Consider the following 12,877-nt stretch of genomic DNA (forward strand, 5'->3'; position numbering starts at 1 on the left):
CAGAACAAGGGGATATTGAGTGGTTTAAAGTCAAGAAAGGTGTGTGTCAGGGTTGTATTCTTTCACCATACCTATTCAATGTGTATGCCGAGCAAATAATCCTAGAAGCTAGACTATAGGAAGAAGAACGGGGCATCAGGATTGGAAGAAGACTCATTAACAACCTGTGTTATGCAGATGACACAACCCTGCTTGCTGAAAGTGAAGAGGACTTGAAGCACTTACTAATGAAATCAAAGACCACAGACTTCAGTATGGATTACGCCTCAACATAAAGAAAACAAAAGGGGGGCGGAGCCAAGATGGCGGACTAGGCAGACGCTACCTCAGATCCCTCTTACAACAAAGACACGGAAAAACAAGTGAATCGATCACATACATAACAGTCTACGAACCCTGAACAACAAACACAGATTTAGAGACGGAGAACGAACTAATACGGGGAAGCAGCGATTGTTTCCAGAGCCTGGAGCCAGCGTACCAGTCAGGTACGGCACAAGCACAGAGAGCTGCTCCACCCCCCTGAACTAACCCCGGGAGGGGGACCAGCCAGTTCCGCGGGCGGCGTGGGACGCAGCCGGTAGGAGAAGTCCCCGGGAGGCAGTGACTGGTCTTGGAGCAGAAAGAGCAGCGTCCGAGCCAGGGAACCGCCCCGCAGGGATTTGGACTGGACGCAGGTACGGCATAAACACGGAGAGTTGCTCCACCCCCCTGAACTAACCCCGGGAAGGGGACCAGCCGGGTCGCGCGGGCGGCGTGGGACGGAGCCGGTAGGAGAAGTCCCCGGGAGGCAGCGACTGGTATTGGAGCAGGGAGAACAGCGTCCCAGCCGGGACACTCAGTCACGGCACAAGCACGGGGAGCTGCTCCACCCATCTGAACTAACCCCGGGAGGAGGCCCAACTGGTTCTCGGAGGCGGCACGGCCACACGGCTGGAGGGACGAGAAGTCCCCGGGAGGCAGCGACTGATTTTGGAGTCGAGAGTGCACCGTCCCAGCAGGGGAGCCTTGACACTGGGCGTGGGGCTGGAAGCGGAGGATCTGACCGTGACTCCAGCGGGCCAGACCCCCCGGGGGCAATCTCCACACAGCCAGCACACATAGGCGACGCGCCCGCGGGAATCTCAGATATAATAGTCATTCCAAGCAAGACAGGCAACTCTGGCTATATTCTGAGGTGCTACTCTCCTATCTCTCTGTTCCCTCCCCCACCCTCCCCAGGCGGCTTCATTAACATCTGAATAGCATGAGCCAGAGGGAGAACTCTGATAGGGATCCGACTGCATTTTTTTTTTTTTAGCGGATTTTCTGGAAAAACTAGTTTCCCAGTGATGGCTCGGAGACAACAATCCATATCAAACCACTTAAAGAAGCAGACCATGACAGCTTCTCCAACCCCCCAAACAAAAGAATCAAAATCTTTCCCAAATGAAGATACAATCTTGGAATTATCAGATACAGAATATAAAAAACTAATTTACAGAATGCTTAATGATATCACAAATGAAATTAAGATAACTGCAGAAAAAGCCAAGGAACACACTGATAAAACTGTTGAAGAACTCAAAAAGATTATTCAAGAACATACTGGAACAATTAATAAGTTGCAAGAATCCACAGAGAGACAACATGTAGAAATCCAAAAGATTAACAATAAAATAACAGAATTAGACAATGCACTAGGAAGTCAGAGGAGCAGACTCGAGCAATTAGAATGCAGACTGGGACATCTGGAGGACCAGGGAATCAACACCAACATAGCTGAAAAAAAATCAGATAAAAGAATTAAAAAAAATGAAGAAACCCTAAGAATTATGTGGGACTCTATCAAGAAGGATAGCCTGCGGGTGATTGGAGTCCCAGAACAGGGAGGGGGGACAGAAAACACTGAGAAAATAGTTGAAGAACTCCTGACAGAAAACTTCCCTGACATCATGAAAGACGAAAGGATATCTATCCAAGATGCTCATCGAACCCCATTTAAGATTGATACAAAAAGAAAATCACCAAGACATATTATCATCAAACTCACCAAAACCAAAGATAAAGAAAAAAATTTAAAAGCAGCCAGGGAGAAAAGAAAGGTTTCCTTCAAGGGAGAATCAATAAGAATATGTTATGACTACTCAGCAGAAACCATGCAGGCAAGAAGGGAATGGGACGACATATACAGAACACTGAAGGAGAAAAACTGCCAGCCAAGGATCATATATCCAGCAAAACTCTCTCTGAAATATGAAGGCGAAATTAAGATATTTACAAACAAACACAAGTTTAGAGAATTTGCAAAAACCAAACCAAAGCTACAAGAAATACTAAAGGATATTGTTTGGTCAGAAAACCAATAATATCAGATATCAGCACAACACAAGGTCACAAAACAGAACGTCCAGATATCAACTCAAATAGGGAAATCACAAAAACAAACAAATTAAGATTAATTAAAAAAAAAAATACACATAACAGGGAATCATGGAAGTCAATAGGTAAAAGATCACAATAATCAAAAAGAGGGACTAAATACAGGAGGCATTGAACTGCCATATGGAGAGTGATACAAGGCGATATAGAACAATACAAGTTAGGTTTTTACTTAGAAAAATAGGGGTAAATAATAAGGTAACCACAAAAAGGTATAACAACTCTATAACTCAAGATAAAAACCAAGAAAAACATAACAACTCAACTAACATAAAGTCAAACACTATGAAAATGAGGATCTCACAATTTACTAAGAAAAACGCCTCAGCACAAAAAAGTATGTGGAAAAATGAAATTGTCAACAACACACATAAAAAGGCATCAAAATGAGAGCACTAAAAACTTATTTATCTATAATTACCCTGAATGTAAATGGACTAAATGCACCAATAAAGAGACAGAGAGTCACAGACTGGATAAAGAAACACGATCCATCTATATGCTGCCTACAAGAGACACACCTTAGACTTAGAGACACAAACAAACTAAAACTCAAAGGATGGAAAAAAGTATATCAAGCAAACAATAAGCAAAAAAGAAGAGGAGTAGCAATATTAATTTCTGACAAAATAGACTTTAGACTTAAATCCGCCACAAAGGATAAAGAAGGACACTATATAATGATAAAAGGGACAATTGATCAGGAAGACATAACCATATTAAATATTTATGTACCCAATGACAGGGCTGCAAGATACATAAATCAAATTTTAACAGAATTGAAAAGCGAGATAGATACCTCCACAATTATAGTAGGAGACTTCAACACACCACTTTCGGAGAAGGACAGGACATCCAGTAAGAAGCTCAACAGAGACACGGAAGATCTAATTACGACAATCAACCAACTTGACCTCATTGACTTATACAGAACTCTCCACCCAACTGCTGCAAAATATACTTTTTTTTCTAGCGCACATGGAACATTCTCTAGAATAGACCACATATTAGGTCATAAAACAAACCTTTGCAGAGTCCAAAACATCGAAATATTACAAAGCATCTTCTCAGACCACAAGGCAATAAAACTAGAGATCAATAACAGAAAAACTAGGGAAAAGAAATCAAATACTTGGAAAATGAACAATACCCTCCTGAAAAAAGACTGGGTTATAGAAGACATCAAGGAGGGAATAAGGAAATTCATAGAAAGCAACGAGAATGAAAATACTTCCTATCAAAACCTCTGGAACACAGCAAAAGCAGTGCTCAGAGGCCAATTTATATCAATAAATGCACACATACAAAAGGAAGAAAGAGCCAAAATCAGAGAACTGTCCCTACAACTTGAACAAATAGAAAGTGAGCAACAAAAGAATCCATCAGGCACCAGAAGAAAACAAATAATAAAAATTAGAGCTGAACTAAATGAATTAGAGAACAGAAAAACAATTGAAAGAATTAACAAAGCCAAAAGCTGGCTCTTTGAAAAAATTAACAAAATTGATAAACCATTGGCTAGACTGACTAAAGAAATACAGGAAAGGAAACAAATAACCCGAATAAGAAATGAGAAGGACCACATCACAACAGAACCAAATGAAATTAAAAGAATCATTTCAGATTATTATGAAAAATTGTACTCTAACAAATTTGAAAACCTAGAAGAAATGGATGAATTCCTGGAAAAACACTACCTACCTAAACTAACACATTCAGTAGTAGAACAACTAAATAGACCCATAACAAAAAAAGAGATTGAAACGGTAATCAAAAAACTCCCAACAAAAAAAAAGCCCTGGCCCGGACGGCTTCACTGCAGAGTTCTACCAAACTTTCAGAGAAGAGTTAACACCACTACTACTAAAGGTATTCCAAAGCATAGAAAATGACGGAATACTACCCAACTCATTCTATGAAGCCACCATCTCCCTGATACCAAAACCAGGTAAAGACATTACAAAAAAAGAAAATTATAGACCTATATCCCTCATGAACATTGATGCAAAAATCCTCAACAAAATTCTAGCCAATAGAATCCAACAACACATCAAAAAAATAATTCACCCTGATCAAGTGGGATTTATACCAGGTATGCAAGGCTGGTTTAATATCAGAAAAACCATTAATGTAATCCATCACATAAATAAAACAAAAGACAAAAACCACATGATCTTATCAATTGATGCAGAAAAGGCATTTGACAAAGTCCAACACCCATTCATGATAAAAACTCTTACCAAAATAGGAATTGAAGGAAAATTCCTCAACATAATAAAGGGCATCTATGCAAAGCCAACAGCCAATATGACTCTAAATGGAGAGAACCTGAAAGCATTTCCCTTGAGAACAGGAACCAGACAAGGATGCCCTTTATCACCGCTCTTATTCAACATCGTGTTGGAAGTCCTAGCCAGGGCAATTAGGCTAGACAAAGAAATAAAAGGTATCCAGATTGGCAAGGAAGAAGTAAAGTTATCACTATTTGCAGATGACATGATTATATACACAGAAAAGCCTAAGGAATCCTCCAGAAAACTACTGAAACTAATAGAAGAGTTTGGCAGAGTCTCAGGTTATAAAATAAACATACAAAAATCACTTGGATTCCTCTACATCAACAAAAAGAACACCGAAGAGGAAATAACCAAATCAATACCATTCACAGTAGCCCCCAAGAAGATAAGATACTTAGGAATAAATCTTACCAAGGATGTAAAAGACCTATACAAAGAAAACTACAAAGCTCTACTACAAGAAATTCAAAAGGACATACTTAAGTGGAAAAACATACTTTGCTCATGGATAGGAAGACTTAACATAGTAAAAATGTCTATTCTACCAAAAGCCATCTATACAGTTAACGCACTTCCGATCCAAATTCCAATGTCATATTTTAAGGGGATAGAGAAACAAATCACCAATTTCATATGGAAGGGAAAGAAGCCCTGGATAAGCAAAGCACTACTGAAAAAGAAGAAAAAAGTGGGAGGCCTCACCTTACCTGACTTCAGAACCTATTATACAGCCACAGTAGTCAAAACAGCCTGGTACTGGTACAACAACAGACACATAGACCAATGGAACAGAATTGAGAACCCAGACATAGATCCATCCACGTATGAGCAGCTGATATTTGACAAAGGACCAGTGTCAATTAACTGGGGAAAAGATAGCCTTTTTAACAAATGGTGCTGGCATAACTGGATATCCATTTGCAAAAAAATGAAACAGGACCCATACCTCACACCATGCACAAAAACTAACTCCAAGTGGATCAAAGACCTAAACATAAAGACTAAAACGATAAAGATCATGGAAGAAAAAATTGGGACAACCCTAGGAGCCCTAATACAAGGTATAAACAGAATACAAAACATTACCAAAAATGATGAAGAGAAACCCGATAACTGGGAGCTCCTAAAAATCAAACACCTATGCTCAACTAAAGACTTCTCCAAAAGAGTAAAAAGACCACCTACAGATTGGGAAAGAATTTTCAGCTATGACATCTCCGACCAGCGCCTGATCTCTAAAATCTACATGATTCTGTCAAAACTCAACCACAAAAAGACAAACAACCCAATCAAGAAGTGGGCAAAGGATATGAACACACATTTCACTAAAGAAGATATTCAGGCAGCCAACAGATACATGAGAAAATGCTCTCGATCATTAGCCATTAGAGAAATGCAAATTAAAACTACGATGAGATTCCATCTCACACCAGCAAGGCTGGCATTAATCCAAAAAACACAAAATAATAAATGTTGGAGAGGCTGCGGAGAGATTGGAACTCTTATACACTGCTGGTGGGAATGTAAAATGGTACAACCATTTTGGAAATCCATCTGGCGTTATCTTAAACAGTTAGAAATAGAACTACCATACAACCCAGAAATCCCACTCCTAGGAATATACCCTAGAGATACAAGAGCCTTTATACAAACAGATATATGCACACCCATGTTTATTGCAGCTCTGTTTACAATAGCAAAAAGCTGGAAGCAACCAAGGTGTCCATCAACGGATGAATGGGTAAATAAATTGTGGTATATTCACACAATGGAATACTACGCATCGATAAAGAACAGTGACGAATCTCTGAAACATTTCATAACATGGAGGAACCTGGAAGGCATTATGCTGAGCGAAATTAGTCAGAGGCAAAAGGACAAATATTGTATAAGACCACTATTATAAGATCTTGAGAAATAGTAAACCTGAGAAGAACACATACTTTTGTGGTTACGAGGAGGGGAGGGAGGGAGGGTGGGAGAGGGTTTTTTATTGATTAGTCAGTAGATAAGAACTGCTTTAGGTGAAGGGAAAGACAACACTCAATACATGGAAGGTCAGCTCAATTGGACTGGACCAAAAGCAAAGAAGTTTCCGGGATAAAATGAATGCTTCAAAGGTCAGCGGAGCAAGGGCGGGGGTCTGGGGAACATGGTTTGCGGGGACTTCTAAGTCAATTGGCAAAATAATTCTATTATGAAATCATTCTGCATCCCACTTTGAAATGTGGCGTCTGGGGTCTTAAATGCTAACAAGCGGCCATCTAAGATGCATGAATTGGTCTCAACCCACCTGGAGCAAAGGAAAATGAAGAACACCAAGGCCACACGACAACTAAGAGCCCAAGAGACAGAAAGGGCCACATGAACCAGAGACCTACATCATCCTGAGACCAGAAGAACTAGTTGGTGCCCGGCCACAATCGATGACTGCCCTGACAGGGAGCACAGCAGAGGACCCCTGAGGGAGCAGGAGATCAGTGGGATACAGACCCCAAATTCTCATAAAAAGACCAAACTTAATGGTCTGACTGAGACTGGAGGAATCCCGGCGGCCATGCTCCCCAGACCTTCAGTTGACACAGGACAGGAACCATCCCCGAAGACAACTCATCAGAAATGAAAGGGACTGGTCAGCGGGTGGGAGAGAGACGCTGATGAAGAGTGAGCTAATTATATCAGGTGGACACTTGAGATTGTGTTGGCAACTCTTGTCTGGAGGGGGGATGGGAGGATAGAGAGAGAGGGAAGCCGGCAAAATTGTCAAGAAAGGAGAGACTGAAAGGGCTGACTCAAGAGGGGGAGAGCAAGTGGGAGTAGGGAGTGAGATGTATGTAAACTTATATGTGACAGACTGATTGGATTTGTAAACGTTCACTTGAAGCTTAATAAAAGTTATTAAAAAAAAAAAGAAAAGAAAACAAAAATCCTCACAATTGGACCAATAAGCCACGTTATGATAAACGGAGAAAAGATTGAAGTTTTCGAGGATTTCATTTTACTTGGATCCATGATCAACAGTCATGGAAATAGCAGTCAAGAAATCAAAACACGCATTGCATTGGGCAAATCTGCTGTAAAATAAATAAATAAATAAAGGACCTCTTTAAAGTGTTGAAAAGCAAAGATGTCACCTTGAAGACTAAGGTGCACCTGACCCAAGCCATGGTATTTTCAGTGGCATCATATTCATGTGAAAGCTGGACAATGAATAAGGAAGACCGAAGAAGAATTGACGTCTTTTAATTGTGGTGTTGGCAAAGAATATTGAATGTACCGTGGACTGACAAAAGAACTTAAATCTGTCTTGGAGGAAGTATAACCAGAATGCTCTTCAGAAGCAAGGATGGTGAGACTGCGTCTTACGTACTTTGGACATGTTATCAGGAGGGATCAGTCCCTGGAGAAGGACATCATGCTTGGTAAAGTACAGGGTCAGCAGAAAAGAGGATGGCTCTCAACAAGATGAATTGACAGTAGTTGCAACAATGGACTCGAGCACAGCAACGATTTTAAGGATGGCGCAGGACCAGGCAGTGTTTCATTCTGTGGTACACAGGGTCGCTATGAGTCGGAATAGACTCAACGGCACCCAACAACAACAAGAACAACAAAGAGGGGGATAATGAGGGGCAGGCAGTGGGGGGTGTGGTTAGGGAAGACCCCCCCAAAAGGGGACATTTGAGCAGAGATTTAAATGATGAAAGGCCCTCGGGGTTTGAGGTCAAAGAAGTACGGGGGCGAGGAGGAGGAAATGCCAGCAAAGGGGCTTCTGGGATGGGAAGAAACAAGGAGGGGGCTGAGGCAGATGTGTGGAAGGTGTCAGGGCCACTCCCTCCTCCTTTTCCTCCTGCCTTTCCCACGACCGATGTAAAGATGAACCCCAGAGGCTCAGAGCACCAGGAGGAGGTGGACCTAGGCGTCCACTGGCCCACAATGTGGGACCAGGTCCTGGCCAACCAGAGGCCCACAGTGCAGAGCGATGGGATGGATGGGTGCTTGTGGTCCGGCTACTCGATAGGCATGCTGTGGCCTATAGCCTCCGGCCTACAGGTAGGCCTTTTCTCTCTTCCACAGACAGACACAAGGGGGTGGCCTCAAGGAATCGGTGTCTTGGGGCACTCATCGGACCCAGGGGCTGCCCTCGGAGGCACAGACACCCTTGGAACGGGGCCACTCTGCAGAGATTCCTGTGGTGCAGCCAGGAAAATCGGTGAGGGCTCCCTGGGCTGGGGTGTGGTTATGACCAGTAGGGCCGTGTGGGGGTGACTGGGCGGGGCCGTGCAGGGTGACTGAATGGCTGCTGTCACCTCCAGGCTGTGGATGTCCAGATGCAGGACATGGCCTTGAGTGGCCCTGCCAGAGAGCCCCAGCTCGGGCTGGAGAGTCAAGGGCGAGCAGCCTCCATGCCCCGCCTTGCAGCTGAGACACAGGTGTGTGGTTGCGGGATCCAGGTCATGGATGGGGGGAACACCACCTGGGCACAGGCAGTGGCCCATCCCCTGCTGTGGAGCAGGGCCTCTGTCACCTGCCAGGCATCCTGGAGGTGTCGAGCCATTCCAGAGGTATGCATGCACCTCGGCCCATGGTCCTGCCCTGTTCTGGCATCCTGGGACACTGTGCCCAGCCCCGCCCCTAGCCGACGACATGACTTTACCGTCTGCTCCCACCCCCTGCCAGTTTTGTGACCTCAGGGCCCTTTTCCTCTGCATCCGCCCATCCTGCCTCCATTTCTGACTTCTGGTTGCTTTGGGCTTCCTGGGGTTACGGCTACAGCCTTGAGGAGGCTGTGCTCACCTTGTGCTTACTCTCCCTCCCTCCTCTCCTCCTTTTCCTCTTTGGCCACATCCACCTTTCTTCCTGTCTGTCTGGGAGCTGCTCACACACACCTGGAGTTGTGCCCTTCCCTTCTCAGCACTGGCAGACAGAGGACCCATTCCCACCCAAGCCCCCCCGCCCCGAGCTGGCCCCAAGGAGAGGACAGGAGGGCAGGCTGGACAAGGCCCTGTGGTCTGGCCTTGTCCTTCTGTCCTGCCCGGACCTGCTCACAGCTCTGCTGGCCCTGCTGTGTCCTGCCTGCAGCCCGCCCCAGACTCCAGCCCCATGAAGCGCTCCATCTCCACCCTGGCCCCCCAGCGCCCCCCTGGGGTCCCACTCTGCAATGCTGCTCTGGAGCGAGCCCCAGCGAGCCAGGCTACACACCACCACCACCACCGCTGCCACCGCCGCCGGGAGAGGAAGCAGAAGTCCCTGGACAAGGGGCCCAGCCTGCCAGCGGACACAGATGGCGGTGTGTGGCACCCTGACATCTATCTGGGGTGGGGGATTCAAGCAGCTATAAACAAGCCCCGGCACTAGCTGGAGCCCTGAGGCTGAGCCACATCCCAGGTCTGGGGACCAGCAGGAGGGCCCAAGTGAGGCAACCAGCACGGGGTCTGTCCTGGGGAAGGGTCTGTGGGCCTGGGGCCTGGGACAACCTCTGCCTGCCCTGGGGCACTTGTGCTGACCTCCCCTCCCTGTGCTGACTTCCCCCCACCCCGTGCTGACCTCCTCCCCGTGCTGACTTCCCCCTCCTTGTGCTGACCTCCCGCCCATGCTGACATACTGCCCGTGCTGACCTCCCCCTCCGTGCTGACCTCCCCCATATGCTGACCTCCCCCCGCTCCGTGCTGACCTCCACCTCATGCTGACTTCCCCTTCCCTGTGCTGATCTCCCCTCCCTGTGCTGACCCCCTTGCTGACCCCCCATGCTGACCTCCCACCCGGTACTGACTTCCCCCTGTGCTGACCCACCATGCTGACTTCCCCCTGTGCTGACCTCCCCCCCCATGCTGACCTCCCCCCCATGCTGACCTCCCCCCCGTGCCAACCCCCCCGTGCTGACTTCCACCCCCGCTGACCTCCACCCTGTGCTGATCTCCCCTCCCTGTGCTGACCCCCCCATGATGACCCCTGTGCTGACCTCCCCCATATGCTGACTTCCCCCTGCCCCATGCTGACCTCCACCCCGTGCTGACCTCCCCTTCCCTGTGCTGATCTCCCCTCCCTGTGGTGAACCCCTATGCTGACCTCCCCCTCCTTGTGCTGACCTCCCACCCCGTACTGACCTCCCCCCCATGCTGACCCACCATACTGACTTCCCCCCGTGCTGACCTCCCCCTCCCTGTGCTGACCTCCCACCCTGTACTGACCTCCCCGTCATGCTGACCCCCCCATGCTGACTTCCTCCCGTCCTGACCTCCCCCTCGTGCTGACCCTCCCCCGTGCTGACGCCCCCCTCCCCGTGCTGACCCTCACCCCCACCCCGCAGCCCTGGGCAGCTCAGCAGCGCCCAGCCGGGAGCGAAGGCAGGAGCGAGGCCGCTCACAGGAGCGCAGGCAGCATTCCTCCTCATCCTCAGAGAAGCAGCGCTTCTACTCCTGCGACCGCTTTGGCAGCCGTGAGCCTGCACCACCCAGGCCCCCGCTTGGCAGCCAACCCACATCACCCACCGCCGCACCGGAGCCAGGGCCTCACAGACAGGTAAGACAGGGTGTAAGAGCCCCTCATGTTTCCTACCCCAGCCACACCTCAAACCCAGGGCCTAGAGCTCGGGAGTCTGCATCCCTCAGACCCCTCTGTATCCATCTGCCCATGTTTCCCCGTGCTTGCTCTCCTGGGACAGCTCTGTGGGTCCTCATCCACCAGCAGACCTGGGCTCCGGGACTCACCTATGTCTCTGACTGCTTCTTCATCCTTCCCTGCCCTGGTGGTCTGGCCCTTGGTTGGTCCACTCTGGGCCTATGCCTGTGCCTGTCCCTATTCCAGCATCTGCTCCCCTCCCTGACCTACTCCCTGGGCCTGACTCCAGCTGCCTTCCACCCCTCATGGGGCTGGCTCCCAGCTCCACACCCTCCCCTCCTGCCTTCCTCACCTGTCCCACTCGACCGAACCCTCCCTCTGCCCCCGACTCCTCCCTCTGCCCCCTGCCCCTGCTCCTCCCCTCACCTTCCATGTACCACATGCCTGCGTCTGTTTGTTCCCTTTCCATGTAGGGTAGTGGTTCAGTTAATGGGAGCCCCTTGCTGTCAACATCTGGTGCTAGCACCCCAGGCCGAGGTGGGCGGAGGCAGCTCCCCCAGACCCCCCTGACCCCCCGACCCAGCATCACCTACAAGACTGCCAACTCCTCACCCATTCACTTCGCCGGGGTCCAGACCAGCCTCCCTGCCTTCTCCCCTGGCCGGCTCAGCCGAGGCCTCTCCGAGCACAACACACTGCTCCAGAGAGACCCCCTCAGCCAGCCACTGGCACCCAGCTCTCGAATTGGCTCCGACCCATATCTGGGGCAGCGCCTGGACAGCGAGGCCTCCCGGCCCCCGCCGGAAGACACGCTCACCTTCGAGGAGGCCGCGGCCACCAACTCGGGCCGCTCCTCCAGGACTTCCTACGTGTCCTCGATGACCTCCCAGCCACATCCCCTCCGCCGTGTGCCCAATGGCTACCACTGCACGCTGGGGCTCAGCGTGGGCCCCACACCAGGCGGCCGGGCACGGCACAGCTACCACCACCCCGACCAAGACGACTGGTGCTAGCGGGCCTGAACCCCAGCCCGCACGCCCCGCAGCGCCATGCACTCCAGCTGATGAGTTTTATCATCCACGCAGGCCGGTGTGTGGGCAGCCAGGCCAGACCGGGAGGAAGGCCGTCCTGGGCCAGAAATGCCCTTTGAGAGGTGTGTGGCCCCGGCCCATATGCCACCGTCCAGGCTCACTGAGCAGGAAGGGCTGATGAGGCATGAGGCCTCCCCGAGGGCACAGCCGGAGGGCGGACGATGCCCTGAGTGGTGCCTGGAGAGACGGCTCGGACACACCAGGGTGGCCAGCCCAACAGGGACCAACTCTGGAGAATACTCTCGCTGTTGACTGTGGTTTATAATCACAAGACCCATCACACTTTTGTCATTTCTATGTTCTTGATTTAGAAAAAATAGAAAACCAGAAAAATGGGGAAGGGAATGGTAACAAAATTAAAAACATCAAACCAATAGAAAGACCTTAACTTTCCTTGTGTGTTTCTATGACTTGTGGGAGGAGGTCTCCTGTGGAGACTGTCAGGGTCAGGTGGGTCCCACAGGGTTGACCCCCCTTCCTGCTGCTGAGACAAGTGCCTGAGCTGAC

The 12,877-nt window shown here is 48.7% G+C and overlaps 2 protein-coding genes across 2 annotated transcripts in view; both read left to right on the forward strand.

Moving 5' to 3' along the window:
• Window positions 1-10,184, forward strand: part of CACNA1B (calcium voltage-gated channel subunit alpha1 B) — a 308,079-nt gene extending 297,895 nt beyond the window's left edge. The window contains exons 43-45 of the mRNA XM_064290825.1: window positions 8,796-8,931; window positions 9,035-9,151; window positions 9,801-10,184. Of these exons, the coding sequence (XP_064146895.1) occupies window positions 8,796-8,931; window positions 9,035-9,151; window positions 9,801-10,076 (529 nt within the window). The 3' untranslated portion in view covers window positions 10,077-10,184. The remainder of the gene's footprint in view (window positions 1-8,795; window positions 8,932-9,034; window positions 9,152-9,800) is intronic.
• A 328-nt stretch (window positions 10,185-10,512) lies between these two features.
• LOC135232358 (voltage-dependent N-type calcium channel subunit alpha-1B-like) lies at window positions 10,513-12,292 on the forward strand. Its single transcript, XM_064290875.1, has 3 exons — window positions 10,513-10,528; window positions 11,029-11,240; window positions 11,753-12,292. The coding sequence occupies exons 1-3, from the start codon at window positions 10,513-10,515 to the stop codon at window positions 12,290-12,292; spliced, it is 768 nt and encodes a 255-aa protein (XP_064146945.1).
• The last annotated feature ends 585 nt before the right edge of the window (window positions 12,293-12,877 follow it).

This window comes from Loxodonta africana, chromosome 9 (assembly GCF_030014295.1).
Source record: "Loxodonta africana isolate mLoxAfr1 chromosome 9, mLoxAfr1.hap2, whole genome shotgun sequence".
In the NCBI taxonomy this organism is placed as follows: domain Eukaryota; kingdom Metazoa; phylum Chordata; class Mammalia; order Proboscidea; family Elephantidae; genus Loxodonta; species Loxodonta africana.